This window comes from Rhinatrema bivittatum, chromosome 2 (assembly GCF_901001135.1).
Source record: "Rhinatrema bivittatum chromosome 2, aRhiBiv1.1, whole genome shotgun sequence".
Lineage (NCBI taxonomy): Eukaryota > Metazoa > Chordata > Amphibia > Gymnophiona > Rhinatrematidae > Rhinatrema > Rhinatrema bivittatum.
In genome coordinates, this window is record NC_042616.1 from 429,875,928 (window position 1) to 429,892,811 (window position 16,884).

General features: G+C 45.5%; 1 protein-coding gene across 1 annotated transcript in view; it reads right to left on the reverse strand.

The window, feature by feature from the left end:
- The window catches only part of VPS4B (vacuolar protein sorting 4 homolog B), a 91,293-nt gene extending 75,847 nt beyond the window's left edge, over nucleotides 1–15,446 (reverse strand). Inside the window, exon 1 of the mRNA XM_029590308.1 lies at nucleotides 15,190–15,446. Within this exon, the coding sequence (XP_029446168.1) occupies nucleotides 15,190–15,216 (27 nt within the window). The 5' untranslated portion in view covers nucleotides 15,217–15,446. The remainder of the gene's footprint in view (nucleotides 1–15,189) is intronic.
- Nucleotides 15,447–16,884: the final 1,438 nt, after the last annotated feature.

The following is a 16,884-nucleotide window of genomic DNA, read 5'->3' on the forward strand; positions in this document are numbered from 1 at the left end:
AGCACAAAAAGGTGATCCGATAACCAGAAGCTGTTAGCGACTAAGATAGTGCAATAATGCATGCTTGATATCCAAGAGTCAATTCTCTTGCATAAATGTTGTTTCATCCAAAGTTGGAAAAGCCAGAAGCTCTGACTGACTTAAGTGGAATGATACCATCTTCGGAAGAAAGGAAGGAACTGACCTCATGGAGACTCCAGAGTCCGTGATCCTCAAAAAAGGATCCCTACACGACAAGGCTTGAAGTTAGAGATCCTTCTCACGGAAAAAACTGCCACAAAAAACCCCCCCCAAAAACCCACCTTTAAAGTGAGATCGTTCATAGTAGCCCTTAAGAGGATCGAACAGAGCCTCACACATGCTTTTAAGGACTAAGTTAAGGCTCCAAGAAGGACACTACTTCTGAACTGGAGGATGCAAATGCTTCACCCCTCAGAGAAAAAAAAAACAAAACACACACCACATCCAGATTTGCAGCCATAGCCACTTCATGCATCTTACCTCAAAGAAAGCCTAAAGCTGCTAAACGCTGAGGGAGTTAAAGGTAAGAAAATGTGCTACAGAAGCAAGCATAGGGTCAACCCTCTGCTCCATGCACAAATCCTCAAAAACCCTCCAGACCCTCACATAAGCCAAGGAGGTGGAAGACTTTCTAGTCTTCAAAAGAGAAGAAACAACATCTTCAGAGTAACCTTTCTCCCTTAAGTGTTTCCTCTCAAAAGCCAAGCGACAGAAGCGAGCCGCCTCATCTGAAGATATGGGACCTCAATGCGGAAGCTTTGGTAGTTGAGCGAGTCTCAATGGGCCATTTACTGCTAGATTGATCAGATCTGCAAACCAAGGCCTCTAAGGTCACTCCGGAGCCACCAGAATTACGTCTCCCGGATGAACCTCCATAACCCGCAAAATCTTGCCCACCAGCAGCCATGGTGGAAACACATACAGCAGAATGTTCCATGGCCAAGGCAGAACCAAGGTGTCGATCCCCTGTGCCCCGCACTTCTGCAACTGAAGTAGTGGAGCACCTTGGCAATTCAGTGAAATGCCAAGGTGCTCCACTACCACTGAAATCTGCAACAGATGAGGGTCATTGCTTCCTCAGACAGCTCCCACTCTCCAGGATCTAGCTGTTGACTGCTGAGAAAGTCCACTTATTTATTTTTGAGTTTTATATACAGTCATTCGGTAAAGCCATCATAACGGTTTACAAAAGTTCAAAATGCAAGAATTTTAACAATTGAACAAAAGCTATAACAGGAAGCATACTAAATAAGAAGAGAGACAATCAATTGCAAAGATATTAACTGGAACTTGCACTACGGATTGCACGAAGGGGTGCACAAAGGGGAGTGCCTTTCAACAGTCGTCGCTGCCCTTGGTGACGTCAGGGGGGCGGGGCTCCCGATCGGGACTCCGTCTCTCATCATTGTTCCTTTTTCCTGATGTTTTTCTCTTCTTTCTCTCATTTCTTGCAATATTTCGGTCCTGCGCTATGTAAGAAGCCGCTATCAATAGATGCTGTTCCACCCAGCAGATTAGTTCCAGAGCTTCCTTAACTGCTCGACTGTTTCTCCCTGCCAGTTGATATAAGCCATCGTAACCACAGTGTCCGACAATATCCTGACTGGATGGCTGTGCAAGAGAGGAAGAAATGCACACAGCGCCAACCGTACAACTCATCTAAGCAACTGATAGACCCATGATGCTTCATCTGCTGACCACTGGCCCTGCACAGATTGGAGAGCTATCTGCCAAGCTCAACCAGACATTGGTGATAACCACCATCCACTCCGGAACTTCCAAGTCCACCCCGTGACACTGGACTTGGCTAGTTCCATAAGAGGAAGTGGAAGCTGAAGCTGCTCTGACAACGGATTCCACCGGGAAAGCAACGGCGCTTGAAATGCCTCATGAGCAAATGCCCAAGGAATGAGCTCCAAAGTGAACGCCATGGAATCAAGAACCTGCAAGTAATCCCAGACTCTGGGACCCTGGTTCTCCAACAATCCACAAACTTGCGACTGCCATTTGACAATGTGCTCTTTGGTAAGAAAAAAAAAAAAAACCCCACACTTTCCTCAGCTTGGAATTAAAACATGATCCCAGAAACTCCAACACTTGAGAAGAGGAGCGATGACTCTTGGACAAATTCACTATCCATCCCAGGGATTGCAAGCGCTGCAGCATCAAGTCCACTGCTTGCTGCGAAGGACCTCTGACTTTGCTTGAATGAGCCAGTCGACCAGATATAGGTGCACCAGCACACCTTCCTTCCTGAGAGCTACCACACACCATCACCTTGGTGAAAAGTCTGGAGCTGTTGTCAGACCGAACAGAAGGGTGCAAAACTGAAAATGCATGCAGAGGATCATGAACTGAAGAAACCTCTGATGGCTGGGCCAGATCCTTATGTGCAAGTATGCCTCAGTCAAATCCAGGGATGCCAAAACTCTCTCTTGCACACCGCTGCAATGTCAGAAAGTTTCCATCCGAAAGCAAGGAACCTTGAGCACCACATTTACTTTCTTTTAATCCAAAATTGGGCAAAAGGTTCCCTCCTTCTTTGAAACCATGAAATAAATGGAATAACATCCCATCCCTCGCTCCTCTAGGGGGACAGGAACAATGGATCCCAGCATGTGTAGATGGCCAATGGTTTGCTGCACCACCCGCCTCTTTTCTAAAGAGGTGCAAGGGGAGACATTAGATAGGTCCCTTAGTGGATGAGCAAATTTTAAAGCATAATCTTGCTTTATCACGCTTAAGACTCACTGGTCCATCGTGATTTTGGCCAACTCGTGTAAAAAAAAAAAACCAAAAAACAAAAAACAAACCCCACGTCAACTGACCCCTTACGACCAGGATGGAGGAGTGGGCCATCTTCATTTCATTGTGCGGATTTGGCTCCAGTGCCACCTTGGCCAGAGCCACTCCTGTTTGGTTTTCAGCCTCAAAAGGATTGGTTCCAGTACTGATGCCTCCCCGAGGCCTGCCTCGGGGCTCATCCCGAATTCCTCTTGCCGAAACTGCCTATCCCTTCGAAACAGAGAATGCAAAGAAAAGGAACCTTTTGTCCCTTTGGGCTTATCCTCAGGTAACTTCTGCACTTTATTCTCTCCCAGATGCTTTATCAACTCCAAGTCCTCTCCAAAAAGCAGCTTTCCCCTGAAGGGCAACGCTCCTGAAATTTGGATGAAACATCCGCCGACCAGTTCCTCAAACAAAGGAGCCTCCTGGCTGAGAGCACAGACATCATTGTTCTAGAGGACGTTCTAATGAGGTCAATACAGCACACCAGCGCCATAGGTGACCACAGCTTCCGGCTGCTCCACCTCCGGGGACGACATGGACCTGTCAGCCTGCAACTGCTGCATCCATCGCAGCCCAGCCCAAAGCATAAAACTGCTGCACGTATGCCGAACACAGAAACCTCAAAAATCTTTTTCAGATGGACCTTGAGCTTCCTATCCTACAGATACTTGAAAGCCGCAGCACTGGCCACTGGAATAGTCATCTTCTTAGTAACCGTTAATTCTGAGGCATCCACCTTCGAGACTCGCAAGAGTTCTAGCGTGTCCTTAGGCAAAGGATATAACTTATCTATCGCTCTTCCAACCTTCAAGCCAGGCTCCAGAGTATACCACTCCCTGACCACCAACTTTTCAACTGACTTATGGAAAGGCCTTTGCTGGACCCCATAAGCCATCCATGACTGGATCCACATCCTCTTGACCGGACTCCTCCTGTAGAACCTTTATCCCTAACTCCACAACCACAAGGACATAAGGTATCAGGGGTCCCAACTCTTCCCTGTGGAACAGACAAACCACCTTCAGTTCGTCCCCCTCCACAGCCAGACATTTCCCCTGCCCATCCTCTGGATCCTGCCACACACCTCCCCCCCCCCGGGAAGGATGCACATCAGGACCACCTGCTCCAGAAGGAACCCCCATCTTCAGAACTACCAGAGGTCATCCAATGCGGTGCCCTGTGAGGGCATCCCAAGGGCCTGACGAACCCTGGTAGCCCTAGAAGCCAGAGACCCTGGATCTCTTCCTAGGGTGCGGGGATCCATCGAATCCTGTGGTTTGGGCCTCTGTGGCTTTCCTGGCCAAATAAGCCTTGTGTAATAAAACAAAATCAGCTGAAAAAGGTGGAAGAATCATTCAAAGCCTCCCCCAGGAGGTCCCCTTCCTCCGACTGACCCCCAGGCCTTAGATCAGCCAGGGACAGCAGCGGAAGGAAATCCCCCTCCACCCCACAGCCTTTGTAGCAGTTGCAAAGGAAGCCAAGGAAGCTGCTGTTCCCGTGCTGACCAGGAACGGATCCGATGCTTCCTGTGATCCAGTCAAGAGCCTGCCAGACCTGGGCTGCTGCTCTGTAGCTGCCATGATCGATCCCAAACTGCCCTCTCCCCCAGAGAGGCAGCGGGAGCATAGGCCGTCCCAGGAAAGTTGAGCACGCGACTCATCACACGCTGAGCATTTGCTGCTGCGTGGCATGCTTCGAGCTGCCGTGACTGAGGGAATCAGCCCTCACCTGAGGGAAAGTAAACGCGAGAGCCTGTGGAAGATGAGCCCCGATCTGGCATCAGCCCTGCTCTGCCAAACTGCAGGAAATTAAGACACTTTTTTTTTTGTTGTTTAAGCTTTAGCAAAACACAAACCAGAAAAAAAGCACTTCCCTGCACTGAAGAGTGGCAGCAGGCTCCACTATCCCTTCTGGAGGAGAGGGAACTGGCTCCACCAGTTTTCTGCCTCTGGTGACAGAGGACCGAGCACATTAAGGGTCCTCAAACCCCTGCTCATCCACCTCAAAACCAGGAGAGATGGCCCCACAAGGACCTACCAACCTCCTGGGAGGAAATCAACTTTTTTTTTTTAAACTAGGTTTTGCACCTCTACCATGTGCAGAGTCAAAGAAATACCGAGGGACTGGAGGTGGCTCATTAGGCTTTATGGTGGTGTCCGTGAAACTGTCTCTGTCTCCATCTGCTAGAAGGGGGGCAAAACCCATGAGTCTGGACTGATCTGGGTACTTACAGGGAACATCAATATACCGATTTCCTTGTGGTAATGTCTGTGTAATAGCTACTTAAGCATTAGGATGTTTTCCCCCTAGAGAAAAATGGGTAAGAAATGGCATCAAGAGACCACAGGGACTAAAATCACTGGTAAGGTAGCTTTAAAAATTTTTAACATCAGAATGTTCTCAAATCTTCCCAAAATTTTTACTGTTCTCCAGTCTGAAATAAAAAGTAAGAGAGATTGTGTCAGGGGCATTAAGAGCTTAAGAAAACAGACCTGAGGTTATTGTATTATCTATCATGTGTATTTGTAGCAGAAATTAGAATAAAATTGGATTTAAAAATGGTTTTTTTTTTGTTTTGGGAAGGCAGGCAAACAGGGCGATCCGATAAGGTGAATTTCTCTATAGAATCCTAGGCTAAAACACTCAATGCAGGTTAAAGTGGCTAAGAATCTAGAAGTAGTACAGGACTTGGAAATGTATTGCAAAGCCAACATTTCAGTCCTCCTACAGGATTTTGTTTTTGGCCTTAGATATCTAGTTAGATATAGATGTTTACTCATTTATCTTTGGCTCACAATTTTTTTTTTTTTTTTACTAGTTAATCCGCTCTTCTTTTTCTGCCAACTCATCTGGAACAAGTACTGGGATCCTAGTGCGATGAGCTTTCATTCACGACGACTCTAATTTTGACATCATATTAATCAACCCACTCTCAAGATTTCTAGTCTGGTCACAGCAGGAACAGACCTGAGGCTGGGAATCCTGTACCAGGGCTCCATCCGAAATGCTCTAACATAGGCTCCAAATCCAGCCACCAGGTGTCACTCTGAATGATTCCCCTCAGCAGCTGTGAACACTGCCTCCGCACCAACCCCAGTCAGTCAATCTGGTGCGTGGAAGGCCTGATACAAGAATTGGGCTGGGAAACTTCCACATGATGAGTGCAACACTGCCACAGAGTGCCTGGTTGGCACTTTTCTTCAGGATTTTCATTAGAGATTGTAACTTGGCCTGGTTCTAGAGTGCTAGTCCCTTTTTCCTGCACATTTTTCCATGTTTCCCTTGATCTTTTGAGATTCTGCATGCGAGAGCTATGCTGTTCATGCCTATTAAGAAAGGTAAAAATACTAAAGACACTACTCAACTATAACTTGGTAGATCAAAAAGGACCAACTATAGAGAACACTAAATAAGGATTATAGGCCTACAGAGTTAGTCAGATGAAATATTTTTGCTATACAGTCTATAAGTGGCAATTAAGATCCAGCTAAGGGGCATTACTAGTGGGTTATATTTTTTTTTTTTAAGAGACAGGGTGGGTTTTATAGCAGGCAAGGGCTTCTTCGATAGTAATAATTCTGTTCCTATCTGATGTCCAACACTCTGTGTATTGTCTGAGATTTTTAATGTAGGTACCTGAACATAGGTGTGGGTTTGTAAACAACCAGCTAAAATAAAAATAAAGTGATGGGATCAGACAGGATACATCAGAGGATTTTAAGGGAAATTAGAAAAGTTCTGGTTGACCTTTTTGATGCATCTTTAGACTCAGGAATAGTTTCAGAGGACTGGAGACTGGTGGGTGCAGTTCTTCACAAAAGTAAAGAAGAAAAGAAGAAGCTGGGAAACTACAGGTCAGGTAGTCTGATATCTGTGCAGAGTACATTATGGATCTGTTCTGGGACCGATGCTTTTTAATACACCGTATTTTTTGCTCCATAAGTGGGGGGAATGTCTGTGCGTCTTATGGAGCGAATATATAAAAAAAATAAACTACAACCCCCCCCAGCCTCCTGACACCCCCCCCAAGACTTGCCGAAAATCCCTGGTGGTCCAGTGGGGGTCTGGAAGCAATCTCCTGCTCTTGGGCTGTCTGCTGCCAGTAATCAAAATGGCACCGGTGGCCCTTTGCCCTTACTATGTCACAGGGGCTACCGGTGCTATTGGTCAGCCCCTGTCACATACCGGCCAACCAATGGCACCAGTAGCCAATGAAACATAGTAAGGGCAAAGGGCCACCGGCACCATTTTGATTTATTTAAACTAACAGCTTTTATATACTGGTATTTGTAGATACATAGAACATAACGCAAAAATACATGGAACAGGGAGAACAGCAACTTGGAGGAGGGGGAGACAATGGAAATAGTATAATTATAGTGGGTATATGATAATACGTTGTTGTGACTGAATAATAGGGGAGATCAAAGGGAAAAATATTTATACAGCAGATGTAAGATCATACATGGTTATGACGGAATAATAAATATTAAAAGAACATAGGGAAAAAGAAGAAGGGGAAGGGATGTTATTAACATAGGGGCATGGAATAAATTTATACTATACAATACTCTACCCACGTCCTTTATTTTGTAAGTTTCAGCAGCTTTAGGGGAGGAGGGGGGATTCGGAGGAGGGTTGTTAGTGGGAGGGGGAGTAAAGGCCTTTTTAAAGAGCCAGGTCTTGAGTTTTTTTTTTAATTTCTGAGTGCAAGGTTCTTGACAGAGGTCAGGGGGCATAGTGTTCCAGAGGGTGGGTCCAGCAATTGAGAGGGCTCGGCCTTTTGAAGATTTGAGATGGGTGTTTTAGGTGGGGGTGTAATGAGGGTTCCTTTGTAGGCTGCTCTCGTGGATCGGTCGGAGGTAAAGAAGCAGAGGGAATCATTTAGCTAGTGTATGTTTTGGTTGTGAAGGGCTTTGTATATAAGTGAGAGGTTTTTATAGAGAATGCGGTAAGATATTGGGAGCCAGAGGAGTTCTTTGAGGACTGGGGTGATGTGGTCAGTTTTGCGGGTGTTGGTAAGGATTCTGGCGGATGCATTCTACAACATTTGGAGAGGTTTGATGGATGAAGTGGGGAGGCCAAGGAGTAGCGAGTTGCAATAATCAATTCTAGAGAGGATGGTGGCCTGAAGGACCGTGCAGAAGTCATTTAGATGGAGTAGGGGTTTACTGGCAGCCGACGGCCCAAGAGCAGGAGATCGCTCCCGGACCCCCGCTGGACCACCAGGGACTTTTGGTAAGTCTGGGGGGGGGGGGGGGTTGTAGTTAATTAAATTTAAAGGGTTGGGTCCCCCCTCCCCAAAGAACAATAAAAGTTTTCTGCTCCGGGGAGTGGACCGAAATGGCCCTCCCCAGACCTGAAAACGAAATGGGGACAAAAAACATTGTATGCACACCCCTAATTTGCTCCATAAGACGCACAGACGCCCGGGAACAGAGCCGGTTTAGCACACCATTTTTTTTTTTTTTTTAATTTTCCCTCTCTGAATCCTAGGTGCGTCTTATGGAGCGAAAAATACGGTATTTATAAATGACCAGGAAATGGGAACACCAAGTGAGATGATCAAATGTGCCATTAACACAAAATTATTCAAAGGTGTCAAGTCACAAAAGGATTGTGAGAAATTGCAAGAGCACAATGCAAAACTGGAAGACTGGGCATGCAAATGAAATTTAATGTGGATAAGTGCAAAGTGATGCACTTAGGGAAGAGTAACCCAAATTATACCTACAAAATGCAATGTTCCACATTAGATGTCACCATTTGGGGAATGGATCTAGGCATCATCGTTGATAATACATTGAAATCTTCTGCTCAGTGTGCAGCAGCAGCAGCAGCCAAGAAAGCAAATAGAATGCTAGGGATTATTAGGAAAGGAATGGAGAATAAAACAGAGAATATCATAATGCCACAGTATTGCTCCATAGTGCAACCTCATCTTGAGTATTGTGTTCAGTACTGGTCATCGTATCTCAAGAAAAATATAGCAGAATTAGAAAAGGTACAGAGAAGGGCATCCAAAATGATAAAAGGGGATGGAAGAATTCCACTATGAAGAAAGGATAAAGAGGGCAGGGCCAGTCAAGGGTATTAGGCGCTCTAGGTAATCCTTCTGCCTTGAGCCGGCACCCCCTGCCAATCGCGCTGCCCCCCCCCCCCCCCCGGTCTTGCCTCAACTTGTACCTCATTTGCACCAAATGTGTGTTTCTTAACCCTTACCCTGATTTCAGTGACAAGTTTAATTGCTGTCTAGGTTATTTGAAATTCAATAAAAAAGAAAAAAAGGTCAGCCAATGGTCCTGCCAGGACATCTCTAAGTTCCCTTAGTACTCTCGGATGTTTCCCATCGCCTTATCTACTTTAAGTTTGGTTAACTCCTCAAACAGTTCTGAAAATTTATTGAGGTTTCCCTCATTTGCAATCTTGTTTGTTTTATGTAGTGACAAAGGGTAGTTGTATATGGAGTTCTGTGAAGAGAGGGAGATTAATGTTATGCCATGGGGATTGGTCCTTGGACCAGTTATTTTCAACATTTTTGTAAGCTATTTTGCAGGACTATCAGGAAAGATTTGTCTTTTGAAGGATGATATCAAAATTATTTGCAGGGTAGACACTCAAATGTATAGATACCATGAGGAGGGACTGAGCAAAGCTTGAGAAATGGTCTAGTCTAGCAGCTTAGACCTAATGCTAAAAAAAAATGTAGTCATGCATTTGGGCTGCAAAAAAAACAAAAAACAAACACAAAAAACAAGGGAGAAATACATTCTAAGTATGAAACAAGAGCAGGATCAGGGAGTGATCATATCAGATAACTTTAAGGTGACCAACAGGTGGATAAGGTGACAGCAAAAGCCAGAAAGATACTTGGGTGTACAGGGAGAGGATTAGTTAGCAGGAAAAAAAAAAAAAAAGGCAATATTGCCCCTGTATAGGTCCTTAGTGACACCTCACTTGGAATACTGTGTACAAATCTGGAGACTACACCTTTAAAAAGGACATAAACAGGATGGAGGATGGCTACTAAAATGGTCAGTGGACTTCATTCTAAAGCAGTGGTTCCCAAACCTGTCCTAGAGGACCCTAGCTAGTCAGGTTTTCAGGATATCCACAATGAATATGCATGAGATAAATTTGCATGCACTGCCTCCATAGCATGCAAATTTTCTCCAGCATATTCATTGTGGATATCCTGAAAACCTGACTAGCTAGGGTCCTCTAGGACAGGTTTGGGAACCTCTGTTCTAGAGCATATGAGGATAGACTTAAAGATTTAAACATCTATACCCTAGAGCAGTGGTTCCTAACCTATGATCCATGGACCCCCAGAACATAACAAGGGATCTGTGAAAACATGCCAAGAAGCCAGAAAGACCCCATTCCGCAGCAACCATGAAACAGAAGGTCCAACAGGCCGCCAACAAACCTCATCCTGCCAACAGCTGAAGACTGAAGAGGGCTGCCTGCTCATCCCACCTTACCAGTGGCCAAAAACTTCAGGGGGCCATAGGCTCACCCCATCCTGCGGGCAGCTGAACAATGAACGCTACACGACCATTAGCACATCCCATCTCGCTGGCGGTCGAAGGCTGCAGGAGGCTGCAGGGCCGCCAGCTCACTCAATCCCATTCGGGCCGATACAGTAAGGTGTGGTAGAAAGAGGTGCGTTAGTGCCCAGCGCACCCGCATTTACCGCACACACAGTTCGGATCACCTACCGCTCGATACTGTATTTAAATGGCATGCAAATGCAAGCCGCGTCCAACGCGCATCCATGAAGCGCAATCCATTTTACTGTATAGGCGCTATACAGCACCTATACAGTATCCTGGGTGCGCTGGTACCTGACATTTGAAATGACAGGTACCAGGAAGTGGATGGTTCTCCTACATACCCCGCTGCCTTGAGCGCCTGGCGCCAGCAAGCCCCAGCAGCCGGCGATCGGAGGCAGGGAGCGCAACAAAGCACCCTCCTTTGGACGGACGAGAGAGACGAAATTTCACAGTCCCAAACTTTCCCCCAGCCCCCGCTCACCTGCCCTGGCCACAGCCACGCAAGCCCCCAGCAGCAGCAGTAGAAGGGCGTCGAGAGAGAGTGGCGAGAGAGAGCGGCTTCAGCAGCCCCCGCCGGCTAAAGTGAATACGTGCACGCCTGTACGTCCAATATGGGCACTCAAGGCAGCGAAGGCGCATGCGCACACGCCGTGACCGGCTGGACGTCGGAGGTCATGGCGTGTGCGCATGCGCCTTCGCTGCCTTGAGCGCCCACATTGGACCTACAGGCGTGCATGTATTCACCTTCGCCGGCGGGGCTGCTGAAGCAGTTTTCTCTTGCCGCCCTTCTACTTCTACTGCTGCTGCTGGGGGCTTGCGTGGCCAGGGCAGGTAAGCGGGGGCTGGGGGAAAGTTTGGGACTGTGAAATTTCGTCTCTCTCTGCTGGGGCTTGGATTGGTTTGGGACTGGGTGGCTAAGTTCACCACACTAACGCAAGGGTCAGGGTAGGTGGTAAATTAGTAGGTTAAAGACGTGGCAAGATAGGTTAAAAAGGCGATAGTCGGGGCGCACTTTAATGTATGGGAGGGAATAGCTAATCGGATCGTTTACATACATATATACATGCCGCGGGCGGAAAGGGATACATGTCGAGTTAAAGCAGCGGTAAGGATCGGTAAAAACAGATAGTGAATCGCGGGTTAGACTTACGCGGCGAAATTGTGAGTACACAGTGGGTTAGAAACGGGGTAACTGCGGCCGCGCTTTACTGTATCGGCCTGATTGGTAGCAGAGGAATACAGGAGTCAACGGGGCCGCTGGCCCACCTCATCCCGCCGGTACCCTGAGCGAGAAGGAGGCTACTGGACCCCTCTCCCCGTGCAGATTCCAGGACAAGGAGAGGGAGCGGCCTGGGTGAGAGGTGTGTGAACATGTATGCCTGTGTGAATTAGAGGGAGGGAGCTTGAATGTAAGTGTGTGTGAGTAAGAGCAAGTATGTATAAGAAATGGAGCGTGTGTGTGTGTGAGAGAAAGAGCCTATGTGTATGACAAGAGAGGAAGCATGCAAGAGAAAGATCAAATGTGCGCTTATGTGCGTGTATGAGAGGAAAAGGTTTGTGCACCCCTCTCCCCAACCCTACTAATTTATAGCAATTTCAGGGTGATTGGAAATCAAAATGTCCTAGATGTGGAGAGTGGGAAATGTTTAGATTCTTTGTAGTTTTATTGTTGGCTGTTACGTGATGTGTCTGTTTTGAAATATTCTTTTAATAGTATGGTTTCACTATTTTATATTTCTTGATTGTATTTGATATTTTATGAGGAATGGCAATAATTTCTATTATTCCATTTTTGCAATGCAGAGAGTCTGGCTTCTTGCGGTTTCCAGTTCAGTTTTGGTCTGCATGTTTGTACTTATACTCTGTGTTTTGCATATATGGCTTAGGTGAGGTAATCTGCTAGCATGTCGTTTCTAAATAGGGATCTATACTAGTCTAATTTGTTCTGTTTCCCTTATATGAGGTATATTAGTGTTTTAGGGACCAGTATAAAATATTTGTAGGTGCAGGTTTTATATTAGGATTTGTCCCACTCCTATATAGAATTGTTTTATTTATGCTCTTGAATAATTTTAGTGGTAGTTTTACTAGATGGCTGAAGCTGGCTAGGGTTTTTGTTACTTAGAAGGTTCTTCTGTCTGAAAAGGCCATCGACATACATGTCCAACACCTTGCAACAATGGTGCAAAATGTTGGTATCGGTGCCTCTTGCTTTATGAGCAGAGAAGTCTTGACTCTGCATATATGGAAATTGATATGAGGCGCTGTGGAGAGAACGATTGGACCCCCCACCAAGATCAAACTAAGAGGGTGGTTTCTCTGACAGGTGATTTTCTTTAAAAATCATAAAATTTTGAAAAAAGCCTTGCAAGGGGGGGGGGGGGGGGGGGGGGGTGGGGGGGGGGGGGGGGGGGGGGGGAAATGTATACACCAAACTTATCTCCACATCTCCCTTTTAGTGGAGTGGGCCTGTCTCTCTCCCTCCACCAGTCCATCTCCTGCAGGTCTCTCTCTCTCCCTCCACCATTCCAGATCCAGCTGTGTGGCTGTATGTAGTTACACCACAAATTGAAAAGGAGTACATTCTTGCACATTTACTGCTGTGAAATTAAATGCATTCCGTTTATAATCAATAAGCATTAATTAATATGTTTATATATTATGAATGAGTCTGGGGTGCATATAATTATTTCTCTATTACATTAATAACTTTTCTATATATGACATATTACTGCAGGTAATGAAAGAAGCACGTAGGGGATCTATGAAAATTTTGGAGGTTGGAAAGGGGTCCATGCTCCCAGAAAAGTTGGGAACCCCTGCCCTAGAGGAAAGTCAAGATAGGGAAGATATGATAGAAAAATATTTAAATACATCCAAAGTAATATGGAGAGAAGGCTCTAGAATGAGAGGGGGGGGGGGGGGTCACAGGATGAGCATGAAAGGGGGTAGACTAAATAGTAATTAAGAAAATATATCTTTTTAGAAAGGGTAGAGGATAGATGGGACAGCCTCCCAGTATAGGGGGTAGAGACAAGGAAAGTATCAAACACAGAGAATCCCTGAGGCAGTGGCAGGGATTGTAGAGCTGCGCAGTTATGTGGAAAGGCAGACTAGATAGCATATATATAGTATAAATAGTCATCAACATGCGTTTAGTGGTGATTGTAAAATTTTGATCCATTTGCATGGCTATTTGGTTTTATATAGTGCAATTGTTACACTTTTGTATACCACCTTGAAAGGCCTTTTGGCCCATGGAGAGGATTAATAAACATTTATTTTAACTAGGGTTTCTGATTTGTACAATGTAAATTTAAGAGTTTATCCAGCTAATCGGGGATAAAAAAAATATATTGGTGTATGTGGCACAGGGATTATTATCTGGTACATTTTCTGGTTAAATCAAATACATACATGTGTCCAGCTGAGGCGTCATTAGCATAGAAAAGACACAAAAGCAAAGAAGAGGATCCAGGGTATGCAAAGGAAGACCTGAGAGAGTACTAGGGGAAGTGGTGTTTAATAAACACTTTTTTTTTGCATCAGGGGTGTTTTATAGGTTAAAGCTTAAAGTTGGAAGCCTTATTTATAATTAACACATGATACTTTATATTTTTGTGTTTCCATTATCTTTTCAGGCTGCTAGGACAACTGCCCCAGGCAATGCAGGTTTCCTTGTTGGGTCAGGGATTGAAAGGGATGACTAAACCCCTTTAAGTCAATGGCCGACCAGTTTACTAGCAATCATTCCTTTCTTAAAAGCTGCTTTCCTACAAATAGATACCCATAAAGTAAAGGTTTAGGGAAAAGGCATTGTAGTCTGCCTAGCACTTTCTTTGTTGTAGAGGGAACAGAAATTCTTTCAAATAAATAAATGGCACCATTTATTTTGTGGCAAAAAGATAAAACACCATGTCATATTTCATCAACTTTCAATGTTGTTTTAAACTTTCTGCTATTATAGGTGGTTCTTTGTTTTATTAACGAAAGACTACTGAATTATGCTTGTATATTTCTCTCTCAATTTTATTTATTATTTAAGGTTTTTTTATACCGGCATTCAAGAACTCGTTCACATCATGTCGGTTTACAGGAAAACAGGGGTGTGAAAAATACAACCAAAAACATAAATAAACGTGATGAAGAGATGCAGTTACAATTAACAAGGGCTCAAGAACTGGGATTGTAAGAAATAAAGAAAGATAGCGGAGGTTAATTATATACAAGAGAACAAAATTTGTTTTAAAAAGTCCTTTTGTAAACTGCCCCATAATGTTGATAGTGCGGTCTAGAATTTTTAAATAAACAACATTAGTTTGACATCTATTGTACTTACTTTGAGGTCTGATAAACTGCCTTCCCCAAAGGGGCTCTGAAACAGGAGGGTTTATTCCAACAAGTGAGGCAGAAGCACAACATATTAACAGCATATATGACATACTGTCGCACTTCTCCCACTCGGTTTTTAAGTAAAGAATGAAAAACGAGCCCCAAGACATTAAAGCCGAAATGAAGCAGTGACTCCATAGCCGCCGTATAGGGCGGGGGGAAGGGGGACAGTATGAACGTGTGCACATGTAAACAAGGGGAGACACGGGGGGGGGGGGGGGGGGTATCGCGTCACGGCTGATGTCACGGGGGGGGGGAAGGGGGTGTCGCTCCCGACTCTATGCCTTCCCAGTAGCTATGGCGGCGAGGGTGGGCCCCCCTGCGTCAGCACTGGATGCATGTTACAGAGCACCGGAGAGTTCCGCCGGAGACTCCCGCCCCCACCAAAGGGCGACAGAGCCGCAGACCTCTTCGCTCCCTCGGCTGTTACCTGTAGCTTGGTGCCGTTGGCTGCCATGGCCGGGCGCGTTCCCCCAAGGCCTCGGGGATAGGGTCCAGGGCCTTTCTTCCGTCCGATGTGAGATCGGTTGGTGGACTCGAGCTGTTTCTCTCTGTTCCCCCCTCCCGTCCTGCGCGTACTCTACTACCTCATCCAGGAATGAAACCGGGCCACACTTCCGCCTCCGTCACACGCCGCAACCCCGCCCAGGCCGAGCGCGTGACTAAAACTTTGACATCACGCACGCCCTCACCCCTTGTAATGAGGAAAAAACCTAATACGATCTCTTCCTTCCGGTTCTGAGGTAGGCGGGACCTATATGCCGCTGGAGGAAAGTAGGAGCGGTGTGAGGAACTCGTTACAGAGTTCTAGCGTTTTGAAAAATAGACGTTTAGGATTCTGATTGGAGGCGGTTTCCTCCAGTTGCAGTCAGGCACGCTCCTTTCGGTAAGGGGGTGCGGAGGGATCTTTCCCCAAAACTTGCAGTGCGCGTGCAGTGACCCGTCTGATACTTTTTTGGTGAGTGGGGCACCTATGCAGAGTTCATTGCCCCCTCCCCCCCCCCGGGCTAGTGTTTATTATGAGGTATTTCTTTTTTGGGGATCTACCTCCTCTTAGGAGGCAGAGTCTTGAGTTGCATAGTGGTGTAGGTGAACGGCCTTCATTTGAATTTAGCTTGAACTTGGCACTATAAGAACATGAGATTTACCATATTGGGTCAGACCAAAGGTCCAAACCCAGTATCCTTTTTCCAGCAATGGCAGAATCCCAAAAGGTTGATGGAGTCCATTCTACTTGTCTCATCAGGTCAATGATGCAACAGTTTAACTAGGGTAAAGCAATACAACGGAGATGGGTAAATATAGTGTCAATCAAAGCTTGTCCCTTACAAAAAAATCTAAAAAAACATCTGTTAAAAAATGTTATAAGGCATATGGTCAAATGATTTTTTGAGAGGGAGGGAAGAGGCTCACATTTCTAATAATTTTCCCCATGAAAATATTTTTTATCTCTTCAAATGTAAAAAGCTTGAACACCAGCAGCCTGTGGAAAGCTCTGTGGATGTGAAGGTGAAAGCAAACTTAACAGACTGATGAAGCAATCTGGCACTGGATTTCAGCATACAGTTTTAATGCTCAGATTAAAAACATTTTTAATTCCCAATGCAGCAAGCTAATAGTAAGCTAATGCAGCAGAAGTAAAAATAAAAGTAGGTTGCCTGTAAAATGTGCATTTGACACAGACTGAACACACACATTTTAACTTGGTGGGGGGTGGTGGCATCCCTGATAAACAGATCAGCTGGCACTTAAAACCCCTAAAAAGGTTTTAAAATGTCCACAGATAAGTACTGATTTATCCAGGTAAATAGCAGCAGCGGAAAAGTCAGTACTTATCTGGCTAAATAGTGGCTGCTGCCACTTACCTGGATAACTACAGACGTCTCTGGCATGTTACCCTCTGCCAGATAGCTGGATAAGTCAGTGTTTACTGACATTTTAAAACTTTTTTCCCCCCTATTTTAGGGGTTTTAAGTGCCAGCGCAGTAGCGCTGGAAACTTAACTTCAGCTGTGATCCAGGAGTTTCCAGTGCTAAGAGAGGTGTCCTGGCCAAATACAGTCTCTGCTTCATGGAGTACTACTGAATGCGTTCATTTGCATGGGATTTCCATGCAAGGGCGCTAA